Source organism: Mus caroli, chromosome 2 (assembly GCF_900094665.2).
Source record: "Mus caroli chromosome 2, CAROLI_EIJ_v1.1, whole genome shotgun sequence".
NCBI classification, from domain to species: Eukaryota; Metazoa; Chordata; class Mammalia; order Rodentia; family Muridae; genus Mus; species Mus caroli.
Window position 1 is genome coordinate 71,951,465 of NC_034571.1, and position 25,567 is coordinate 71,977,031.

Genomic DNA, 25,567 nt, shown 5'->3' on the forward strand with positions numbered 1-25,567 from the left:
GCTGCTGATTACTAACTCTTACATATTATATAATCACTGAGCCTCAGGTTTTCACAGTTGGAAAATACGCATTAAGATTGTTTTCCTCTTAATACTGTTAAAATGAGATGTCACATGGTCAGGTGTGTGCTGCAGCACTTAGCACAGTTCAGCTATCCATAAGTCAGCGACATAGCATTCTCACAGTTATTAACAGTGATGAAAATATAAGTCTATTAAGAGTAAATGTCATGGAAATCACAGGATTCCTCTTACAGGAGACCTATGCTTTCCATTGTTCCTTCTGTCCCTTAGACCTTCATTTGTAAGACACACTGAATTTGAGTGCAAATCCTGTATGCAGACAACTTGCTGACTTCAAAATATTGAAGAATGAGAAATAACACACCATCTCTTGATTCTGGCTATAAAAACCTATCATGCATGGCTGGTTGGTGGTAGTCACCCCACTCCCTATTTGTAAGGCTGCCCCTAAACTGGACTGGCACATGACACAAATGTCTGACACGTTTGGTTTCTGGCTCATTTCCGGTTTGAAAGGTTTGCTGCTCTGAATGGGCTGCTGAGAGCCCTGAGTGCCAAGCACAGGGTGAAAGCCTCCAGTAGCCTCTACCTGAAAACCAAACCACAGCCCTGGGGTAATTAAGAATGCGTGCCCACGCTTTCATCTGCCAGGCTTCCTGTGCTAAAGCCAAGGTGTTGGTAAAATATCAAATGGTTCTGTTGTCAGTGGGAAATGCCAGCCACAGAGCAATGACAGAGAGACAAAAACCTGGAAAATTCTAACACCATACAACGGCACCAGTCCATTTGGATTAAAAAACAAATAAGGGCTCTCTTCTTTTCTTCTTCGTCTTCATCTTCTTCTTCTTCTTTTTTTTTTTTTTTTGGTCTATTTTTCAAACCTGTTTAAAGGACCACAAACAACTCCATCATAAAGAAATTGCCACAACTTTTATCTTTCAAGACTTAGGCCCTGTATAAATGTAAATAAAATCAGGTATTTTCCTCTCGATTTACTGCATCATAATTGTTATTCAGAAACATTTCTTTTGTGCAATGAAAGGCGGTATTTTAGAAACATTTCAAATGAACCCCGAACCTCTCCACCATTACTTTTCATAAATGCATTTTCTTAATTTTTTTTCTAGCCTGGCATTTGCATATAAATGACTCTCCCAGGTCTGCTCCGAGAATTGAAGTAAATAATGTAATTAGAAGTCATCCACAGGTGTATAGCTAGGATTCTTAATGGTGTTTTCCGTTGTTTGAGGAGCTTTCGGTACCCTTGGATTTGTTTAGGTTTCACTGCCTTCCCTACTGTTCCCCGCTCTTGTGTGTGACTGAAAACAGCAGACCCCTGGAGACTTATCAAGGATGCTATTGTGTGTTGTGCCGGGTAACTGGAACTTTTCAGGCTTGATCAAAAACAACAACAACAATAAGGAGAATGACATATTCTCTGAGATGTGATGAAAGCTAGAACATTAGGAAGTTTTTGTACCAAACAGAAGAATAAATAAACATAAGTAATAAGCTAACATCTGTTCTCAGGGGGAAACACAGCAGAGCGGAAGCAGCCACTTTGGACCTGAGAGTCGTCTTCTTCCCTTCCAGAGACTTTGTCTCCCTCACACACTGACCCCAACAACGCCATTATTTCAAAGCTGTCCTTAAATGCCACCTTCTCCGTGAAACCGCTCCAGCTAAATTAACTTCTTTTCTCCCCCAAACTTGCCTATGGTGCTTTTGCTATCAGCATCCTTCATCTGGGGACTTAATTAATCATCTTGAGCCTTGATGTTGTGATCGCAGTTACTTAATTGCTTCGTGGACCTAACAGGGTCATTTTGTCCTCTATGCATTATACATTATAAACTTCTAGCAGCCAAGAGTGCCTCTTACATTTCTTTCATGTCCTTGGCAATGCCAAGCACAGAGCAGGCAGACAGGATGGACCCTGGCCTGCTAGAACACAGCCATTCTGTTGCTATGGCAACTTGGTTCCTCTAAACCAGATGAGACCCACAACTGTAACATTGATATTACTGAGTGGTCCTACTGAGTCAGGTAAGAAGGAACCTGTGTCACTGTTACACATTTCCTCAGTGAGTGGGTCCTTAAAATCCAGCCAATGATTGAAGGGCTTGCATGTGGGCACGATTTGACACAAAGGCAACTATTGGGCTGGGGTTCCAGGACAAGTGTTTCCTTAACCTTAGGAACTAGACTAAGAACTTGTCTAGGGCGTGTATTAGCTTCTTCGTTTGTAAAACGAGGATTAAAATACTGATAGTGTAGACACTAGAGAGAAGCTCAGACATTAAAGGCATTGGCTACACTTCCAGAGGATCTGGGTTTCATTTCCAGCACCCAATGGGAACCCACAATCATTTGTAACTCATAACTCCAATCCCAGCGTATCTGATGCTTTCTTCTGTAATCTGTGGGCACCAGGTACACAGATGGTACACATACAGACAAGCAGGCAAAACATTCACACATATAAAAATTAATTAATTTTTTTCAAATACTGATAGGGGCTGCAGGATAACCCGATCGTTATTGTGCTGAAGCTAGAATGAGGACTACAGTTTGGATTCCCAGAACCTCCCCCACCCCTAATGCCAAATATACATAGTTGCCTGTCTGTAATCTCAATGTCTGAAAGTAGAGACGGAAGATCCAGACAGCAAGCTGGCTAGCTAGCAAGAGTAGCTGTACCAGTGAGCTCTGGACTTGCCTGAGATACTTTGCCTCACTGAACAAGGTGGAACATCAATGGATGATTCTGGATGTCAACTTCAGGCCTCCATGTGCACTTGTACACATGTGTGCCCCACATATGCAAAAATGCATATACACACATGCATGCCATGTATACACATCTACCACATTCACATGGAAATGGAAGAAGAAAAATAATAACTAAAATAGTGATGGCTACAATCATTCTACACTCATTCTATGTAACCCTTGTTTTAAAGGCGTTAACTCTCTCAACTCCTAGACACTCACGCCCACTTTCTGAGTGGATGTGAAAACTTACAGGTGCGGAAGCTGAAACAGTGAGTGATCAGTAGCTCCCCAAAGGTTACACCACATATAACAACACTGGATCCAGGTCTGGAGAGGAAGAACTAACAGGCTCCACTGGTAAGATGCTGTCTCTTATAGACTTAACCTCAGACGGTTATTTTAAATATGAACAAATAATACATTTAAAACATTTAAATATATGTCATATTTGAACTTTATGTTTAAAGGCCAATTGATACAGAATAATCAATACTTGCCCACTGAGTTATCTTCAAGTATGGGTCATGGTACAATTCAAAGTTCCTACAACTAATTTAGTCAAAATTTAACCAGATAATAGCTTAGTATTGCTACACAGTCTCTACTCAGAGGAAACCCTGCAGTATTATGAGAAACATATACATGTATAAAAATTCAAGCAAACCAATATTAAAAGCAATGCTAAATGTTAGAGTCAAGAGCGCTAACTGCAGAATGCCTTTCTTTAACCAGTCTTATCCCATGTGGGATAAGGATGTGGCCCTCTTCAGGTGCACACGATGGTGTAGGGGTGAATACTAAACTGCACTTGCAGCACTTTACACAGACCAAGCTTACGTGAAGCCAGCACTTGGGTGAGACACACTGCATCAAACAAGTGTGTACTGAGAACCCGCTGTGAACTCTGAGGAGAAAGACAGGCAAAGAGCAGGGCAGAGCTCGGCAAAGACTTCACAAGGGAGGCCGCTTTGGCATTCTAAAATGAGGATATCAATAATTCACTTGGAAATCCATCCTCCAGCTCAGTTAGAAGAATAATGATACAAATCAGAAACACTAATAGTATCAATAATTAATCAGTCCCACCATGTGTTTTAGGAACTAGAATGTCCTATACATTAATTATTGATTCTTCAAACCCTCCAACTGGCGAGATCAAGAGGAGCAGGTCTGTGCGTATGGCTCCAGTCACCTCTAGTGTATTTCTTTACCTGGATTCATTTTCGTGTGTTTCTTTTGCCCAGTTATGGGGTGGATATGCATTCATTCAGTCCTTCCTTTCATTCTATAAACATTTATTTAACATATAGCCCAAACACAGGGCCAGGACTCAGAGATGGACCTGTGTTCACAGACCAACAACCAAGGCAGCATGGAACATTTGCATCTCTGAAGAAAAGGACACTGGAGTAGATTATAGAGAGATGATAATTACAAGTACCCAGAGGACAGCATGGTCACTGGCAGAAGAAAGGAATGCCCTAGAGACGTCCATGAGAGCAATAATTTTCTGACTGTCAGATCTAACACTAGATTTTTCCAATGTGTTGTTATTTCTAATGTTATTTCATATTTTTGTCCTGGAATTTCCTTTCCCTCATACTTGTATGCTCTGAATGTTTTTGCCTCGAATTTTCCATAGCCTCATCTCTTGTCTTTTCTTCCTTTTTGAATTTTTTAAAAAGAGGATGAGTTTCCTTCTGTGTTTTGATTGATCCTCTTCAACCAAACCCTTGCCCTTCCTGTCTCACCTCTCTGCCCTCTCCCATGTGATTACTTGGTGCATCATTCCCAGGATTTCACTTTCTCTTTCAAATCTTATGGGTTCTACTGGCCTTCGCATCCTCTTTTCCCTCTCGTGGTTTCCTATCTCATTTCTAGACTTCTGCTCACTCTCATTCACACATAACTGAGCACATATAAAAAACTGTTACAATCAGGGCCAAAGAAGAGAGCTCCACTGGTGAACTGCATGCTGCTAAGCACCATGACCTGAGTTTGATCCCCAGAACCCATATAAAATAGCTGAGTATGGGTGGTGTGGTTATAATCCTTGTGCTGGATATGCAGAGAGAGGGAGATTGTCTGGGGCTTGTAGTATATCAGGCCTATTCTACTTGAAGGAGTTGCAAGCCAATGAGAAAAAAGTTTCCACAAACAAGGTGGGCAGCATCTGAGGAATGACATCTGGAGTTGATCTCTGTTTTAGGGTTTTACTGCTTTGATGAGACACCATGACCAAGGCATCTCTTATAAGGCAAACTTTTAGTTGGGGCTGGCTTACAGGTTCAAAGGTTCAGTTGATTATCTTCAGGGTGAAAAGCATGGCACTGTACAGGCAGATGTGGTGCTAGAGGCGTCAAGAGTTCTACATCTTGATCCAAAGGCAGCCAGGAAGAGACTCTCTTCCACACTAGTTAGAGCTTGAGCAATTGACAACCACAAAGCCCTCCCCCACAGTGACACACCTCCTCCAATAAGGCCACTCTCCTAACAGTGCCACTTCTCACAGGCCAAGCATATTCAAACCACCACAGTCTCTAGCCTCCATACGTATACTTACACAGGTTCATGCACATTTGTGCACAAGTGCGTGCATATACACTCACATGCACATATGCACACATGTACAAACACTAGAAGCTAGGATCACTGTTGCATGATATTTGATTATACCACGAACCCCAAGATTGTATTACTTACTGGGGGAAAAATACTGTTTCTTTTTGTGTGGCTCAGTCCTTAGCACATACCTTTAATCCCAAACAATGAAGATAGTTTGTAGAAGGAAAGCACCCATGTTTGTAAGTGATGCTCAGCTGAGTGGCAGGCAAAGTAATGAATCAGATAAAGATTTGACATTATATGATATGCCCAATTCTCACAAGAAGAGAGAGAAAAGGAAAGCTACTTGAGGGGCAGTACAGAGACAAAGAGAAGGAGGCAATTTTACTGGAAGAGTTTCACAAAGATGGGTTGAAGAGAGAACGAGCTAGACACAGGTAAAGGCAGAATGAGCCAGAGAATGAGAAGGAGCCAGAGGATTAAAACAGCTTGCCAGAGTTATTTTGAGGCCAAGTAGAGCAATTCTGTCAGAGGCCAAAAAAGAAGTCAGGTTGAATTGGCCAGCTTGGAGAGAAGTTGGAGCCAGAACTGTCCTGAGTTCAACCAGCCAGCCAGAACTCAGAAAGAACTAGAAAGGGTGAGCTTATTCAGTAGCGAGTCTGAGGCTAAAAACATTCTAGGCCTAGATTTGATTATACAGAGGCTAGAACCTTCTAGGACTAGGCCTAGGTTAGCAGATGGAAGCAGCAAGCCCCTGACATGACAGTTACTAAGGAGAATAAAAGTTTCTTTTACAGATCTACATATGAGAAAGAATGTTCAGCATTCGTATTTCTGAGCCTGGGTTACCTCAATTTGATATTCTACAGCTCCATCCATTTTTTTTCTACAAATTTCATTGTTCCATTTTTCTTTACAGTGGAATAGAATCCCATTATATGAACCACATTTTGCTATCCATTCATCTATTGATGGATATCTAGGCTAATTCCAGGTCTTTGCTATTGTGAATAGAGCAGTCAGATATCTGAAAATGGCTTTTTTTTTTTCTCTTGGGCTCACTGCCCATTCTTCTTTTCGCTAAACTGGTGAACTTTTGTGTTTGATAACTGACCATCTAGCAAATGTTAGCTGTGACTACATATATAGGGTATCCTGATTTCATGTGGGCAGTGATGTAATGATGTCATTGGGGTATCCTTTATTCTTATCCTCCATGATTAAGGGTGTGAGATAACTTTGACTATTCTCTTACTCTTTATGTAAAACGAACTGATACTGAAACATCTTATTTATAATTCACCAACAAAAAGGCATTTCTACTAAACAAACATACTGTGCTAAGAACTCTATCAAAGACTTTTAGATTTGATTCATGTTGCTCTTTCCATCAGAATTGTAATGTAAATCTCAATGTTAATAGCTTCCAATTACATCTTTAAGTTTAAAATTTTTCTCATTCAGATGCACCCTGTAAATAATTACAAAGGAAAATACCATGAAATGATTTTGTCAAATCTACCCTGCTTGACTACCACCACGAAACCCAATCTGGAGCCCAGCACATGATCTTCTGACTCTAGCCTGTGTCTTCCACACCAATGGAGTCTCATCTTTTGATGCCTGACAGGGCTCTTTGTGAGGCTTTGTGTGTCTTGCCCTTATTTATCTCAACAGTGTTACAGATCCGGTCCTGTTAATTCTTTAAACTTAATCCTTAAGCCAATCTTACAGGATAGGAGGCACTCACATTCAACAGATGCCTAAACAGGTTCAGAAATGGCTAATGACCAATCCTACAGTGGCTTCTGCCATGCCAAGTCATACCTTATACTTGTAGTATTCATAAAAATTAGCATACAAAGAATTTGGTTTCATTGTTGCCCTTTCCTCCTCTGCTCCTCCTCCTCTGCCCTTCCCTCCCCTAGTAGCACTTTTCAATTTTTTATATCCTGTGTGACCTTTTGACCTCTCCTATCTTTTATCAATCCCTCCTTCTCCACTCCATGATCTTCTACCTAGTTTAGTGTTCTATGTCCACTCTCACACTACCTTTTTGTACATATATAAACATTAGAAATTAAGACCTGCATAGGAGAGACAACATGTGATTTTTGCTTTTCTGGGTCTGGGTGGTCTAATCTAATATTCCTGCAAATGCCCTAGTTTCATTTTTCTTTGTAGCTGACGACTCTCAACCCTAACATGTCACTTCCTTCAAGATCCAAATACACTCTCCACTTTTGAGCTATCCTTTCTATCAAGCTATCTGTCAGCACTTCAGAACATACAGTTTTTCATATATTATCTTGCAATATCTACATTCTGATTACTAATAATACATCCTTAAATGAACTTGGGTACCGATGACTTGTTCTGGCATAAGCCACTGTGAGATTGGTCATTAGCAATTTCTGAACCTGTTTAGACATCTGTTACATGTGTTTCCTGTCCTGTAAGGTCAATGTAAGGATTACATACTCTGTTCAGGATGTGTAGGATGATTAGGGCACAGTGGATGAATACAGGGAACAGCCATTATCACCTATAAAGCTTTTCAAGGAGAAGGAAGAACTTATTAAATGTTTCACATTCATAACCCCATGTGCACAAACCCTGAGCCATGTACAGACAGGATACCTCACAGGAATACAAGGAAAATAAATTATTTTCAAGTGTAGCTAGTTGATTATTATTACTATTATTATCATCATCATGATTATTATTTGTTTGTTTGCTTGTTTGCCTTGCAATGGTTGAACCAAACCTCCTCTATTAGAAGCAATGACTCATGCTGACTACTTGACTGGCACAGGGCAGGACTATCAGGGTTGAGAATGCTCCATTTCTCTATACTTCGCTAAACTCTTCTGGGTAGACCAGTTGTAAATCTCAAGTGATACAGAAATTGTTCTCTCTAAGAAGAAAAAGAAAATCCAGCATAAATTCTTTGACTTCCTAATCTTAACTCTCCATCACTTTTTCCAGGTACATAGCTCAGGGCTTGGATCTGAGGACCAGCTCACTTCTGAGGCATTCAGATGATGCTGTTGCCAGCCTAGTTGAGAGATTTCACAAACTATTTCAACCTTTGCCCTATTTTTACATGTAATTAAAAGAAAAGAAAAATAGATGGCACACGCCAGCTATTAGACACCGTATTTGCACTACTCCCCTTGTTTATATTCAACATTTGGATCATTATCTATGATATGACTGAAAACTAGTCAGATGTGAAATATATATAAATGAATTAAGAAATACAAAAATCTCCAAGGTATTTAACCACAGAAAGCACATCCTCACTAGTCATTACAATACCCATCGCTCAAGTAACAAAACCTTTAATGATCTGTTAGCCAACATTGAGCCCAATTAAGCAAAAACATATTTAAGAAATGATTATAGTTATTTTTAGAATCTGAATGGCATTTAGTCTCTGATGTTATCATCATTACATAATGTAACCATGAGAAATCCACTGAGCAATATGTGAGCCATGAATGAACAACAGACAACAAATTAATTACACATACAAGTATTAATGAAATGTGCAGTGATGCTGCCAGAAGTGGGAACCCGGCCACTCGCCATTTAATTACGGTCGTCTGCTGGTAGCTTTTCAAACAGTAGTAACACACAGTTTTACCTTCATGATTTCAAACTATTTCCTTTAAAATTTTTAAATTATAATTCTAGTTGTGTGTGTGTGTGTGTGTGTGTGTGTGTGTGTGTGTGAGAGAGAGAGAGAGAGAGAGAGAGAGAGATAGAAAGAGAGAGAGATATTATTTCTGTGTGGGTATGTGTAGGTGAGTGCAGGTGCCAACAGAGACCAGAGGCATCAGATCCCTTGAATCTAGAGTTAACTGCATTGATATGTGTGCTGGGAACCTAACACAGGTCCTCCAAAAGAGTAGTCCCTTTAACCACTGAGCCATCAATCCAGTAGTTTGAAAGAAATTACTGTTTAAAGCAAAATCAGTTTCAAACAGTTAGGAAACATACACGCAAATACATTCACACATGTCTTAGTTAGGGTTTTAGTGCTGTGAAGAGACACCATGACCAAGGCAAGTCTTATAAAAAACAACATTTAATTGGGACTGGTTTACAGAGGTTTAGTCCTTTATCATCAAGGCAGGAACATGGCAGCATCCAGGCAGGCATGGTACAGGAGGAGCTGAGAGTTCTACATCTTCATCTGAAGGCTGCTGCAGAATATTGACTTCCAGGCAGCTAGGATGAGGGTTTTAAAGTCCACATCCACAGTGACACACCTACTCCAAGAAGGCCACACCTCCTCCAACAGGACCACACTCTCTAGAAGTGCCACTCCCTGGGTAGAGCATATACAAGCCATCACAACACACACTCATATGCTTCTCAGCCACAGCGACAAACACATTCACACATATTCACATAACATTTCTCAGAAGTATTGCATCAGAAAAATATTTTTATTCCTCTTATAACCATGTTCAATAACATTGCTTAACTAATTATAAAAATCTACCACTAGAAAACATTTTTTTTAATTTAGTTCCCCTGACAGAAATATCAGGCCTCTGTTTCCCTTTCCAGGACTTACATAGCACTGACTCTTCCTAAGTTCCCCCTTGAGCTAGAAAACAAGGCAAAGAAATCCCAAGATGTAGACTCCTTTATTCTCCAAATCTACCATACTGGACACATGGTGACCACTAATCATTTGCAAGGGGTGGGTTAAAGTCACAGTATCTCACTGGTCTGATGCAATATTTCATCTGTAATTTTAAAATGATTACTTGCTAAATGGTAATATTTGGTGTATATTGGAGTAAATTAAGCATATTATTAAATTACTTTCACTTGTTTCTTTTTATTTTGCTGTTTGATTGGGTTTGGTAATTTATACTTTCAAGGGCTCAGTTCATTTCATCTAAGCTGTTGAATTCATGTACAGACAGATGTTCTTGGCACTTTCTCATTATACATTTAATGACTACGAGATTCATACTAAGATCTATTCTTCATGTCTAATATTGGTAATTTTTGCCTTCTCTCTTTTTCCTTCTTGGTCTGGCGAGAGGTTCATCAATTTAATTGACCTTTTCAAAGAGCTGGCTTTGGCCGTATTGATTTTCCTATTGTGTTTCTGTTTTCAATTGTATCGATCGCTCTGCTCTTTGTAGTTTCCCCACTCTGCTTGCTTTGGCTTTAATTTGCTCTTATTTTTCTAGTCTCCTAAGTTTAGATTAATTTAGGGTATTTATTCTTTCCTAGATAAGCACTTAACTCCCCCAAATTTGCACATGCCTCCTCCACACTTTGAGTTACAAATGTGGCTGGCCCTTGCAGTTTATATTATATATTCCTATTTATCTCTGCTCTAAGAAGTGTGGCGCTCTAGCAAAGCATTTTCTTTTCAACACATTAATAAAAGTTTAATAGCTTATGGGACCACTGGACCAAAAACACTCAGGCACTCAGAAAGCAGTAAGCAATAGCCTTGGGTACTTTAGATTTCTCTAGTTCCAATTATGGAAAACTCAGGATGTGCTTTGAGTTGACTCTTCACAGGGAAAAAAAAATCATTTTATAAAATTAAATCTGAGGTATCAAGTTCTTCAGTTTCCAGTCTAATGACAGGCAAGGTATTCAGCTTTCTTTCAAGACAATCAGATCATCATCTGGACAATACGAGCTATGGACTGGCCTTCTAGTCTCCCTTTCCTATTTCAAGTTAGTGGATGAAATATACAGTGGGGGCTGAAAAGCCAGGGTTTAACTTTACCCACTGGGCCATGCTCTCCCCACTACTGTGTTTCTCCAGTAAGTGGGAATGCCACAGGTTTGGGGGCGGGGGGAATGGTGTCAATTCACCCCAAGCACTTGAGTGAGCCTAGAACATCTGTATTATTGGTTCCAAGTCCAAGCAAGTCAGAAAGAACACTCTCTATATTATTTCCACTAACGTGTTTGTAATCCTCTGATAGAATGAACATTTCCCAAGAATTCTGAGGAGTAAGCGGGTAGCTTTGGGAAGGAGAGCAGAAGTCCACATGCCATGATGCTACAGGACAGAAGTTGGGAGGTGCAAGTAATTTAGAAGTCAGGGCTAACTGTGGAGCTCATCTTAGTCTCCTGATGACTAACAGCTAGCTAGATTTGTCAAATGAATGAGAGTCAAGTCATTTTAAGATCCTTTGAGCTTGGCACATTTATATGCTATTACATATTAAAGTCAAAGATGCATTTGAGCTAATGCTAATTAGGCAGGGATTGTAAATGAACAAACAGAACAAAGAATCCTTTCATTTTCAGTTACACAGAATGCATACTAGGATTTTTTTCCTAAACAGAAAGACTTGTCACCATCTAGCTAGAGACTGAAAGGCACATTGCTACCCTACAAGTAATGAAACCCAGCGTATCGAAGATGGAAAGCGGAGATGACATGTCATGTTCTACCACCCGCTCTCTGCATCACAAGCGCATCTCTACTTCTGGAACTGTCAGATTCCATCCTGACTTTCCAAATCAAAATCCAACAGGCTGTCTGTCATTGCCAATAAGAGCTCTGGGTTCTACTTTCATTGGTTGAAGATTACATTTTTCCAGAGGGCTGTCTTTTAAATAAGTACTTTATGGGTCACAGGCTGTAAGGTTATGGCCTCAAACAATCTAGTTGTGATGAAGGAGATGGAGAAGTAGATGAAGCATTTATGGAACAAGCCTGACAACCTGAGCTGGAATCCCAGACCTATGTGAAATTCAGCCAGGCGCAGTAGAACACACATATATCAACTTTAAGGTCCTATACAAGGACTGGAGGCAGAGACAGGAGAATGCCCAGTAGATAGGCCAGCTAACCTGACTTACATAGCAGTGAATGACAAGGGATCTGTCTCAAATAAGGTAGAAGGTGAGAAATGACACCCAAGATTATCCTCTGACCTCTACATGCATGCTGTGGATTGTGTGTGACCACATCCATACACATGAACAATTATACATGTATACCATATACACACAAAATGCATGTCTCTCTGTCTCTCTGTCTCTGTCTCTGTCTCTGTCTCTCTCTCTCTCTCTCTCTCTCTCTCACACACACACACACACACACACACATACACACCTTTAATTGTCATATACATCACAAATATTTCTTGCCCACTCCCTGATTTGCCCTTTGAATTTGCCTGCAGTATCTCAATCACTCAAACGCACTTCCTAGGCAGTACCAACTGTCTTCTCCATCAACCGTTATCTGATTTCCCTGACAGAATCAATCCTCCTTCTGCATATAATATTTTGCACATATCTCTGTGTGCAGAGTTATAATTATAAATCTTCCCCTCTTGATCACGAAGCTGTATTGGGATGTACACCAAACACCCAAGTGTCATTATAGATAAAATCTTTGTTTGGATGCACGCTCATCCATTTATCCTTCAAGAAATGAATCACACAAATCTCAGAAGTCCACTTTACCTTCAATAGTATGTCCATACCAGCTTCTGTTTGAGAGAAGTCTGGTCATATTTCTCAAATGCTTCTTTATAAAAATTCTCATTTTCTTCTGCCTGTGATTATTCATGCATGTGTGCTACTTTTGATTGTCTTTAGAAGATGTTGATAGCTGCTGGTACACTTTGGCCTCATTCTATGTTGCTATGCCATAAGCCACCCCCAATTCAGGTTGCTGAAAGCACTCATTAATTCGCCCAGTTAGGAAAGGAGACAAGGAAGGCTTTCTGGACTCCACAGAGGCATGATGAGGTCCCATCTAGAGCTGGAGAGTCCCTCACATGGCTGGCAAATCACTTGCTTGTTCGCTGGGATATCAACAGATCTGCTGCCCAGAAGCCCAGCGACATTGCTGTTTGGGCATCGACAGGGCTGATGAGATCTCTTCCCTGTGGAGTATATGCTAAGTGTCACAGTTCTATGACATGGAGCACAATGTCCATGTAAATCATGGACACAAATGTAGTCAGTCTCTTGAAGTTGGGGCCCCCATAACAATATGCTATATTGTGTTTCCCAAGGCAGGGGAACAGTCTACATACCCAGGAGAGAAGGGCCACAGGCCATCAGAAGAGGGCTGGGTACTTTCAAGGATTTCTAGTCTTCCACAATCTTGCTATGGTCTAGATCTTCCCAGAGTCCTCAGAAGGGATGTCAGTATCTGCTATAACCCAGACATGGTCTGTTTCCTGCAGAAATGAGGAGACCTCTCCTTCTTACTGAATCAGAGTCGTTTGATTTCTCAGGACATAAAGATATGCAGACATGGATGCTTGGGCCTCATGTTCTCCATAAGCCCTCCAGCTATTGCCTGGGATCCCAATGTTTACTCTTGAACCAAGAACTCTTCCGTCTCTGTGTCTACAAAATTGTCTCTCTATATAATTTGTAAACTTCTAAAAATGAGCTCACATCAATATTTTATCAATAATGGATATTCTTTCAATTCCTGCTTCACGGGAACAAGTCATGGACTCTCTAGGACCTACTAAATTAGCATTTCTGCTATGGCTTGAATGTGTTCCTTCAAATTTAAATTCACATGTTGGAAACATAAACCCTCATGCAATAGTAGTAAGAACTGGACCCTTTTAGAAGAGGATAGGCCATGAAGTTTCCGCTGTAGATGGGTTAATGTCAATGCCAGGAAAGATGTCTGAAGAAGAGACAATGCCATCATGTTTTGCCTTCCCCCTTCTCTCCTATGAAGACACAATTCTCTTGTCCTTTGGATGGTGCCACAGTAAGGCACCATCTTGGCAGCAGAACTCAGGTTCTCTTTAACTGTTAAAAATATATTTTTGTTCTTTATAAATTACTCTGGCTGCGGTATTTTGTCCAGTAGCACAAATGGGCTAAGATAATCTCTCCCTTCTACTTATAAGAACAGCATTTTACCAGATTACCCATGGCATTTTCTAGCTCTAAAGAATACTACTCAAAACTAGCTTCCTGAGTCACTCTGTAGCATATATTGTTCACTGGAATAGAATATCTCAGGAAGGAAACAACCTGAAGACTAGCATATTGTCAATGAGACAATGAATGTCACCAGGAATTTTCAGGTTTCATGGTTGTGAGAAGTTTTGTTGGTGCTTTTTAGTAGAGAAGTGTCTTAACAGCAAAACTGAAGAAAAGATCTCCAGAACTTCTGCCTTGTCCCTACCTTATCTCATTGATCTCATTCAAAATGATCGCTGAAACATAAATCAGATGCTCTCCATGACTAGAACACCAAGGCACAAGCCCACTGGCCATCTCCCTTTAATGTTCTGTATTGACTAGGAGATTAACATCAAAATCAAGTATGGATCAAGATATTTATTCTCACTAATGGGAAAGGGAAACTGGAAGACAAGACTGTTCTGGCTTTCTTCTCCCAACTCCAAAATCTGGGCCCTACCTCGGAACCAGCCTGAAAGAATTAGAATAGGGACACAGCCATCATGGACTGAACTATAGTCTGCATCTGTCAGGTGGAGATGCCTGGCCTGGTCAGCAGCAGCAGAGAAAGGAGAGAGCTTGTAGCCCGCCATGGGCCTCAGAAGAGCTCTTCATTCCCAACAGTGGCCACTCCTTTCTCCCACATCTCGCCAGCCAGGTAGCACATTCTTCTCACTTTGCTAGAACGGAAAGTAGAAAAGTCAATAGAAGCCTCCCTAAGTTAGAACCAGCTTTTCAGGATTCCAAGGTGGATAGAGGACCTGAAGCTCTCCAGCAATCCTTCAGGCCTTTGGCACTAGATTGGGACTGCCGGGTTCCCGGAAAAACTGGTTCTAACATCAGCTAAGGAATTAGAAACAGCAGCAACAGGATAAATAAATAGATGAGAGGCAAGGTCAACTGAGCAAAAAGCAAATACTCTTCCTTCTTCCATATCTTTTTTTCCACTCTGCTGCTACTAGGAGATGCCATCCACATTTGGGGTGAGTCTTCTCACATCTATTGATAAAGGGAATCAAGGCCATTCCTTATAAACACCCAAAGACCAACCTGGAGATAATCCTTGAATTAAGGCTCCCTACTCAAGTGATCCTCCATTGTGGCAAGCTGACATTTAAAAATCAATCATTGCATCATCCAAACTACTTATTTTCTACTAGAGGAAACATTTTAGTGTTCCTTCCTCAGAACCTAAGCATAGAAAGGCCATACAATCCCGCAACGGTGCTGCTACACATCAGCCAGAAAGAACTAGAGTTACAAGTTCCAAGCAAGCACTAGTATCAGTGTTGATTGCAGCACAATTTACAAAATACAGAAAGGAAACAGTCCAATTATGTCTTACAAGTTGAACATCCCTCATCCTAAACTCTGAAATCAAAAGTACTTCAAAATTTGGGATTGGAGAAAGAGTTCAGTTGGTAAAGTACCTGCTGAGCAAGGATTAAGACATGAGTTCAAAGTTCCAGTACTCATGTAAAAGCAAGGCAGAGTGACTTGTGTCTATAACTCTGGTGCTGGGAAGTAGACACAGGTGGGTCCGTGAACTCATTGGCCAGCTAGCCTAGCCAAATCAATGAGCTACAGGGTCAGTGAGAGACCCTGTCTCAAAAACTAACATGGAGAGTAATGGAGGAAGAAGCCTAATGACAAACTCTGTTTCCACAAGCATAGATCACATATGTTTATATACTTGCACACATATGCACATAAACACACACACACACACACACTCCTAGATTCCTTTCTGTCACTATGATAAACACCATGACCAGCTTTGGGGAGGAAGGGTATACCTAGCTTACTATCCATCATGGAGGGAAGTCATGGCAAGTAGTTAAGGCAGGAGTCTGGAGGTAGGAACTTACTGAGAGGCCACAGAGGGACATTGCTTATCAACTGGCTCCTCATGGCTTGCTCACCCTGCTTTCTTATTCAACCAAGGACCGTGTCCCAGGGATGGTACCACCCACAAGCTAGGCTACCCCAAATCAATCATTAATCAAGTAAATCACCCATAGACTTGCTGACAGGCCAATCTGAAAGGTAGTTTTCTCAATTAAAGTTCTCTCTTTCCAGATGAGTTTAGTTTGTGTCAAGTTAACAATAAAACGAACCAGTCCAAATACTACTCCATAATTGAAAACTTTTTAAAAAAGATTTATTATTTATTATTTACTTAATGTATATGAGTATACTGTCACTGTCTTCAGACATACCAGAAGAGGGCATCAGACCCTATTACCGATGGTTGTGAACTACCATGTGTGGTTTCTGGGAATTGAACTCAGGATCTCTGGATGAGCAGTCAGTGCTCTTAACCATTGAGCCATCCCTCCAGCCCTCAATTAAAAACTTTTGAGCACAGCCATGAGATAACAGTTGGAAAATTCCATCCCTGGACTCATACCATAGGCCATAGTCTAAATGCAGGCATACTGGAAGATACACCCAATCACCTTTATTCTACATGTATAAGGTATATCTGAAATATATGAATTTTATATACATACTTGGGTTCAATACTCAAGATATCTCATTGCACATATACAAATAATCCAAAAATCCTAAGAATTGAAAAGCTGGAACATTTCTGGTCCAAGCATTTCAGATAAGGGATATGCAACTATTACAATGTACTGGTGTCATTCATTCATTCATTCATTGTTATTCATTATTCAAGAAGAAGTGAAATTCTTGTTCAAAATACATGCAAATATCATGTGAGAAGAAAAAAGCCAAGCAAAAAAGTTAAAGACAGTATTCCATTTATATTTGGTGTCTAGAACAGGCAAATTCATAGACAGGAAAAATAGACTACACTGCAAGCAAAGACAATAATTATTTCTTAGGAGATACAGAGTTTCTGTTTGGTATGACTTTTGAAAAATACACAGCTGATATTTGTATACTCTGCATGTATTCAGTGCTACTGAATTGTACTCATATAAGTGGTTAAGATGGTAAACTTTATATTGTTTATATTTTGGTGCAATAAAACACTTTTAAATGTATCCTGAGCAAATTCTATAGCTTAATTGCAGTAATTCACACTATCCCTTGTTCAAGGCAGATTTTAATATGAGGATTTTGGCTTTACTATTCATATGCTGTATTCACAGCATGTCTGTTTCTAGATCAGCAATCAGAAATAGGATAAATATTAGCCACACTGGGCCAGAGATCTCATCTGAAGCAGGAAAACACTAGACTTCTGAGAGTCAAATAAGAGGTACAGTGGGTGGTGGTTTGTAATCTCTCCGAAGTGTCCAACACTCTTAATAAGGAGCTGGTGCCCAAGAGTCACTTGACACCATAGCATTCCTTTGGACACTTAGATGCTGAGGATGGCAGCATCCTAAGCAACATCCCAAAGGACCCTCCACCCCTTTGTTTCTGCCGTCGACCACTCTGGGTCTACGTGGGGGAACAAAGTCAAAAGTAGCCCCAGGCAGGTCTTTACCTCTTTTCCTTCTTGGATGCCTTCTTTCTCGTTGGAAATAATTCAGTGCAGTGTAGGAATCTCGAAGCCCTGGGACTTAAACCTTTTCCACTTGACTGTTTCCTTCACTGGAAACAGGGGAGTGTTTGAGTATATAGCTGAAGGCAAAATGAAATCCCTCTGGGCAAAGACATCCGAAGCATTAAAAACACTATGGAAAATCATGTGTTCCCAACATTATCCCCTTATTCTTCCCTGTGAGGGTTTGAGATAATTTTTAATGGAAGGCACAAAATAGCTTTTCTAGTAAATGTTCACATTAGTCTGATATATTCATCATTAGCATAATTATTATGCCATTTTCCCTCTTAAAGGCAGCACACACTTCCATACAGCATTACATTTGTCTTCCCAGATCTTTTTTTTGGAAGTGTAAAGGTAACTGTTATTACCCTAATTTTTCAAATATATACCCTCACTGGAGAGGGTGAGTGTTATGATCGACCAGAAAGGGCTTCCCTCTTGACTCCTACAGCCTCCCAGAACCCCTCCCAGAATCCTTTTCTCTGTAATTGGAACATACTGCCAGGTCCTATACACTGAGAAAGGACTAGAATGACGCCAAATATTAAATATGATTGGCTTCTTGAACTACTAACTTCCTTTTCCTTTGAAAACCTCATATTACAATTAGCTTGATACCAACAATTTTCTGCCACAGGTTAAGTGCTGATGGCCTTGCTGGCATAATAAGTAGTCAATTAGTTGGGATCCATTTGAGAGACTCAATTCCCATTATTTTTAAGTTGGCAAATCTGAAATAGAATCCAAACTCCTTGACAATTTCCCTTCTCTCTTTTTAAAAAGCATTAAACAAAAATTTAAATAGCAGTGTAGTTTGAAAGAAGGGCCTGATAATTAAACAACTCAGGGGGCTGAGATGGCTAGGTTCCTAGCAAACAGATGGGAAAGGGACGGTATGAGAGATGGCTATTCAGAGCCTATGACTAGAACCACAGGTAAAGCCAAAATGGGTTTTCATCTGAGAGCTTACATTTTAGACCCATTTGCAGTGAGGTCGAAATGACTCCAGATTTCATGGCACATAGTGATAAAAATCCAACAGATACTCATCTCTGATCTCCCCTCTCCTTATGCAGATAAAAAGCTTGACGTTCAGAAGACTTAAGTGGCTCATTCACAGCCTGGAGTCTGGCCCAAAAGAACCAGATATTTAGAATCTAGAGCCCCCAAATGCCCCGAAAGGCAGACAGAACCTGTTAAATGGAACCCCTATTTCCAGCTGAGATCCAGGGTGCTTTCAGATATCAAGTAAGAGCATTGGTCCATCTAAGGAAGTATATCTTGTAGTGTTTTCTCAAAGATATGAGAGATGAAAAACCATAGACCCCAGAGGCCCAATCTGCTACGAGCCACCATTGATGATTCATCAGTGAACTGGAAAGTACCAGGCAGCATGGCTTAGTGGGAACTGAGAAAGGAATGTAGCTTTAGGTCCAGACTACCTCCCACAAATGTTGGCAGGTGCATAGAAAGGAGATGGAGACCCATGGACTGTGGAATGGGGAACAGTATTGGGTTTCTGTGATTCATAGAACAGTAGGTTCAAGAATGTATTGAAGCTTTTTTGTAACAGGAAAACTTTGAATTATTTGTCAAGTTATGTTAGTTTATGACACAACTAAAGCCACACAAAGGTCTTTTGATTCCTGGTCCAGTGTTCTTTCACATTATAATGGTGTTTTGTTTTGGTGTTATTTCTTGTCAATACATGCAAGACTTCATGATGACCAGGGCCTGCTCCCTCGAATGACAGCTCAGATCAGACACCAGAGTAAGGAGTTGTCACACAAGGGAGTAAGTATCAGGTTCTAGAGGCTGTCTTCTTCGATATTGGTTCATCTATCATCCTCTCAGTCAGTTTTACCCAATTAATTACTTTTCCCACAGTCTATAAACTAGATGCAGTTTAGACCTGACTCTGAGTTAGAAATAAACCATGTGTTTCAGTCTAGAAACACAGAGAAGCCAGTACTATTTAAGTCTAACATCACAGAGCATCCTGACCATTTTAGGACTCTGTATCTTCATCAAGCCTCTTTGATCTTAACAAAGATGTGTATTTGCTTGCATGTGCAGCTCACGACACAGAGAACTAGCTGCATCCTTCTACCCTGCTCAGAGGAAGGCAACATGGGATTTCACACTCCACCTGTCATTGTCTGAAAGGTTAAGGACATTTCTTTCAGCTATGTTCTCTAAGTGAATCCCACAGACCATGAACCAAATGCTGGGATCTGAAATCTCATGGTACAGAAAGCCATTTTCTCTCTCTCTCTCTCCCCCCTCCCCAGTTGGCTCCCTGTAGAGTTCACTGTGTGAATTAAGTGATACCCCACATTCATGGCCTGCACTCACCCATGTGTCCTGTACGCTAGTACCCAAAGCAGACAGATATTAAACACAGAATGAAATGCACTATGACAGCTTTTAGAACAAGGGTCTGCACATTTTTACCTTGCTCGGAATCTCACAAATGATGTAGCTGGCTTTGTTCTTACGCGGCATCCCCAATCAGTGTTAACTTTACATTCTTAACTAACTACAATTTGTTGGGTCTAATTTTACTAATAATGTCATCTGGTTTCAATAACTCTTAATACTAAGCATAAAATCAGATATTTTGTAAATGATTTGTCTGAATTATTCTCATCAGAAGGTTGCTTTAGCAACAGAAAAGTTAGAGCTGATGTTGTGTGTTGGTAGCTTAATGTGTGGAATGAAAAGGTAGTGGAGTTTCTTTCCACCGAGATGGCCAGTGGAGAGGTTCTCCTACTGAAAAGACGGTGAAATATTGTGCCTCTGTATTTTCTACTGCATGTAGGACAACTTTAAAAATGCAACTTGTTTTGTATTTTATTGGGCATGCATGCACGTCCGTGTGTCTGCCTGCCTTTGTGTGTGTTCTTGTGGAGGCCAGAAAACAACTTGGGTAACATCCTGAAGAGTACAGCCACATCATTTGAGATGGCATCTCTCACTGGTAGGTAGCTCACCAATTAGGCTGGGCCAGCCGTTCAGCCGACTTCAGGGATCCTTCCATTTCCTGTGCTACTGTGCCTGGCCTGCCTGCCTGTTTCCCATGGACTCTAGGGATCCAACAGAGGTCATCATGTTTGCAAGGCAAGCACTCAAACCAACTGAGCTGTTTGTCCCATCCTTGATATTTCTTTCGTAGGCTGATGCTTGCGCATGACAGCAGTGGTTTTTCTATTCGCTAACAGCATTGGATTAAAATGGCCAAAGCAAGTCAGAGCAGCGGGACCAGAGGAAGGAGAGAACCGGTCTCACCTTACTTTGGAGCATTGACTTTGCTTCGACTCAGAGGCTCTTACCTTAAGCTTGGCCAGGAGCAGCTCATGATCGTGAAGCAGTTTTTTGGTTTCATCTTGACTGCTCCCAATTTCAAGGAGATTGGGCTGCGATTCAGCCAGTTGGAGTCGTACCCATTTGCCACACTAAAAACAAAATGTGAAGTGAACTTTTATTCTCTCTCCCCCTTCTCCTTTTCCCACCTTATAATTTTAATTTCCAGTTACACTATGAACACTTTCTCCTTCCACGGGGATGGTCTGACGTGTTGAAATGCAACAGGTCTGATGCAAACCTGTGCCGGGTCCTTCTTTTATCCCTAGAACACGTTTTCTCATGGAGAGCAGGTTTGAATTCTTTAAACTCCCAAATGACAAATGTGTGCGTTAGATAGTGATCTGTTCTTCACCATCACCGGAAGAATTCACACAAAACATCTCTAGACAGAGAGGGACACTTCACAGAGGTAGAGCGGGGTGGAACGTCACTATGGACCAGACCTGGGCTTTTCCTGTCCATCAATACAAACTTTGCTCTCTGAAGAGGCTGAGTGCCTTTTCTTTGGAGACAGCAGTGGGGTAAGGGAGCTGGAGAGGGGACCGTGAGTGGTCTTTCTGAGAAACAGAATCCAGCTTAAAAGACTTTTCTGTAGAGTTGTTAAAGTTTGTATGTTCGTTGTACGTCTGACTACCTCATAGGTTATTGTCTAAGTATTGTGACTCCGTCTACTCTATGAATGTTTTAAGTTTGAGAAAAAGTAATGTTCACTGAAAAACACAAAGTCCTAGATTTGCTTCTCTTCCATCCCTGCTGGAATCTACATGTTGCCCAAAGCATCTTTAAATCGTGTGCGAGTAACCTTATTGCACTGGGGAAGCCATGGTCCTTGTCATTCCCACTCACACCTCTGCTGAGGACAGGATGGGGAGTGGAGCTGAAGTCCTGTTTGTTGTGCAGAAGTCTCCCAGTACTGAGGACCCCCCACCCCCACCCCCACCCCACCCAGCTAAGGCCTTGAGCAGGACCCTGCATTCTATGCTTCTTCAGGAGAATTGCTTTGCTCAATGTCAAGCTTGCTTTCCTCCTACACAGCTTCATGCTACTATACAATTTTGCAGCAAGTAAATCCAATAGGCCTTGTAGCCAGGTATTTGTTTGTTTGTCATTTGTTTTACCAGGTTTGCTTTCATTAAACCTGAATTCTTTGGGTGGCATATCGTCTAAAGAGCAAGCTTGTATTCCAGAGGATCTTTCATGATGATTTCAGTCAGAAGAAAAAAAAAATCATGGGAGCCTCGTACAACCCAAAATAATGTGTGGCCATCTTTGCAAACAATTAGACATAAAACACACAGTTAAGGCCCGAGTCACTGCACTTTCCTGTTCTCGAGGGGGAGAGGCAGTTTAATACATAGTCTGTGGCAGTCTCCATCCCCCTACAGTGGGAGAAGTATTTAGTGTTGCCATTACCAGTGAAAACCGGTTCTGGAAGGCTTCTGGTGCGTCCAGTTCTCTCAAGCTCAGGACAGTGTCCCACTCTGATCTGCCTCCCCCATTCTCCATCACATCCACTCAGAAATCTCAGGCACCCGACTCTCCTGGAATTCTCCTGGAATTCCTCAACCCTCATCACATGTGCCTTGCCTTAAGGACCAAACTGAAAGTACACAGTAAAGTTTGTTGGAAGGTGCTGTAGACAGCTTTTTAAGCTGAAAAACAGCTGCCAACTTGTTGGAACTTAGCAGTCCTCTGTCGCTGATTTAAGTGGCGAAGATCACTTGTTATCTGCCATCTGCTCTGCAGTGCATTATCCTCCCGCACTCTCAGCCACTCCACCAAGAGCCCCCCAGCCACACAGAGGAAAGAAAGCTGTGAGTTTACCTTGACAACGGCTATCACGATCTTGGAGTCCCCAGCGTGCACTGCTACAGAGCTGACAGTGGTGGTGGAAGCACCCACATGGGGACTTTCTTTGCAGGACATGGCACTTTAGAAGCAGGGCTTAAACCCCCAAGCAGCCTTGGTAGTGATGCTGTCTGCTGGTCATGTCAGAAGGCTTCCACGAGGCTACCGGGACTCTTTCAGGGAACGCGCCTCTGTTCACACTGATTGCCTGGCCAAAAGGAAAGAACAGGAAGTTAAAAATAGACAGCCCCATTGAGCTTATCGAGAGGGAGGGGGGGAAAGGGAGAGAGAGCTACACTCGCAGAGAGAGAGAGAGAGGGAGAGGGAGAGAAGGGAAAAGGGAGAGGGAGGGAGATGGAGAGAGAGAGACACAGAGACAGAGCACCACCCCCCAGTATGGTAACAGAAAGTGCCAGTTATTTGAACCATTATCTGAAACTCGAGGGACAGCTTTGAGCTCTTTGCCTATCAGCTGATGTCTGATAGCTAATGGAAAAAAACCTACATCCTGACAACCCAAATTAGTTTTGCCATCGAAACTAAACAGTTGTAGCTATGGACTTTGCAACCAGAAAGTCACTGACCTGGATACCAGTCTTTTCAAGTCTTCTTCGTGCAAAGAAAACTACTAAAAATGACTCTTCTCTCTCTCTCTCTCTCTCTCTCTCTCTCTCTCTCTCTCTCTCTCTCTCTCTCTCTCTCTAGTTTTTTTTTTCTCTCTCTCTAGTTCTGGTATTTGTTTGAGGAGTTAAGTCACAAAACTGCTCAAAATAACATCCGTTTTTCTAAAACTGAATAGGATTTGCCAGATGAAGTCTGTGGAATGATCCCATTTTCTCAGAGCTTCTTGGGGGGTATTTTTAAAACAACTCACCCAGGATTTATCAAGAACTACACATCTTCCCGGGATTTCTCTGTGACTGTTTTCTGAACAGCATTTTCAAATTCAACCAGCAAACAGCTGTGAGAAAGTTCAACCCTTCCATGCTGCTTGTTAACTGTAAGAGATGTGTTTTCTTTGTAGTGAACATTTTGTTTCTTTTTTGTTTGTTTTTGGCTCTGCTTTGTGTAGCCTCCTAGACTGTTCTGGCTCCCCCCACCTCTCTTTCTTTGTAAATCCCCATTTCTACCTGGAGAAAAAAAATTTTTCAACTAGCTTCAAATCAGAGTGAGGCTCACAGATTAATCCTATTGCTAGAAGCTCTGCCCCTGTCAGAAGTTGTCTGTGGTATTAAGCAGCAGCTGTTGGAGCCCTGTCAAAGAACAGCTGAAAATAACACCACTGAAGTTTAGGTCAGAGGTCAGAGGCAAACACATCAGAGACACTAACTCCAAATCTGATGAAACCACTGGAGAGCCCTGGGATGAAAGATAAACCCGAGGACGGAGCCTTAAACGGAGCCAAAGGCACCCACTCCCTGTGTAGCCCCCCTTAGCTCTGAGTAAAAGCACGTTAGACCCCGGGCTGACAAGGCGGGGGCTGCGTAAGCAGTGCCATTGATTTCTCATGCTAAGGCTTATGAAAACATTGTTGAGTTGAAATGTGGGCGAATGCGTGCACACGCACACGTACGTGGGTGTCAGCAATTGCTCTTCTTTCCCTGGCTGCTCTGCATACTGTACACCCTTGGACCGGCGCTTCTGCTTTTCAGCATCTGCCTGCCGCTCTGATGAGCTGGGAAACACACCAAGATCCCTGTTGCTAGACTGAACAGACTTCATCTAAAACCGTGACGGCAGCAGCCGGAGTGAGCTAGCTCTGGTCAGCAGGCGCCAAGATCCTGGACAGTGTAGAACCTGTTCTGAGTGGTTTCAGTTTGGGGCGGGGCTGAGGAGTTCACGGAGAAATAACCACTTCTAAACATTAAAGATAGTTTCTTCTACTGAGCCAGTATGTAACCGGGCTGGGTAAAGCAAAGCAATTCAACTACAACCAGCTTTCAGCCCTAACGACAGAGATTCAGAATGCCCATGGCTTTAACTAAATGCACAGCAGGTATTGCTTAAGTCCTTATCCATCTTGCCAACCAGAACGGCAAACATCAACCTGCATACAAACAGCACACTTTCACCCTAAGTTAACCCGCGCTGCACGGCTCACAAGTTGCATAAAGGCCCTCACGAGTAGAAAGGAATTTGGGGCAGCAAGCTGCAAAGAGCGCAGGCTAAGTCAGCTGCTCCATTCACAAAGCTTCACTTAGGATGGAAGACTGTGTGCAAAGGTTTGCAGGACAGAGAGGGACTTCTGGAAATGGCGGTCAGTTAGACAGAAAGGAGGGAGAGATGGCGAAAAGGAGAGCACGGGGCTGGAAGGCTAGTTAAACCTAAGGCTTAAGGGCAAGGCGAATTAGAAGTAGGACTTTGTTAAAAGATTAATCCAGCCGGTCAGCAACATATTTTGTGTGTGGATGACCTTTCTCTTAATTAGATGGAGCAGATCCAGGGTGCTGAATGAAAAAAAGGAAAAAAAAAAAAAAAANCTTCGTGCAAAGAAAACTACTAAAAATGACT

At 41.6% G+C, this 25,567-nt stretch overlaps 1 protein-coding gene across 1 annotated transcript in view; it reads right to left on the minus strand.

Annotated features, from left to right (window-relative positions):
- Ccdc141 (coiled-coil domain containing 141) overlaps positions 1 to 23,539 on the minus strand; it is a 164,163-nt gene extending 140,624 nt beyond the window's left edge. The window contains exons 1-3 of the mRNA XM_029474525.1: positions 23,483 to 23,539; positions 23,033 to 23,264; positions 21,175 to 21,297 (exon numbers count right to left, since the gene is read on the minus strand). Of these exons, the coding sequence (XP_029330385.1) occupies positions 21,175 to 21,297; positions 23,033 to 23,134 (225 nt within the window). The 5' untranslated portion in view covers positions 23,135 to 23,264; positions 23,483 to 23,539. The remainder of the gene's footprint in view (positions 1 to 21,174; positions 21,298 to 23,032; positions 23,265 to 23,482) is intronic.
- Positions 23,540 to 25,567: the final 2,028 nt, after the last annotated feature.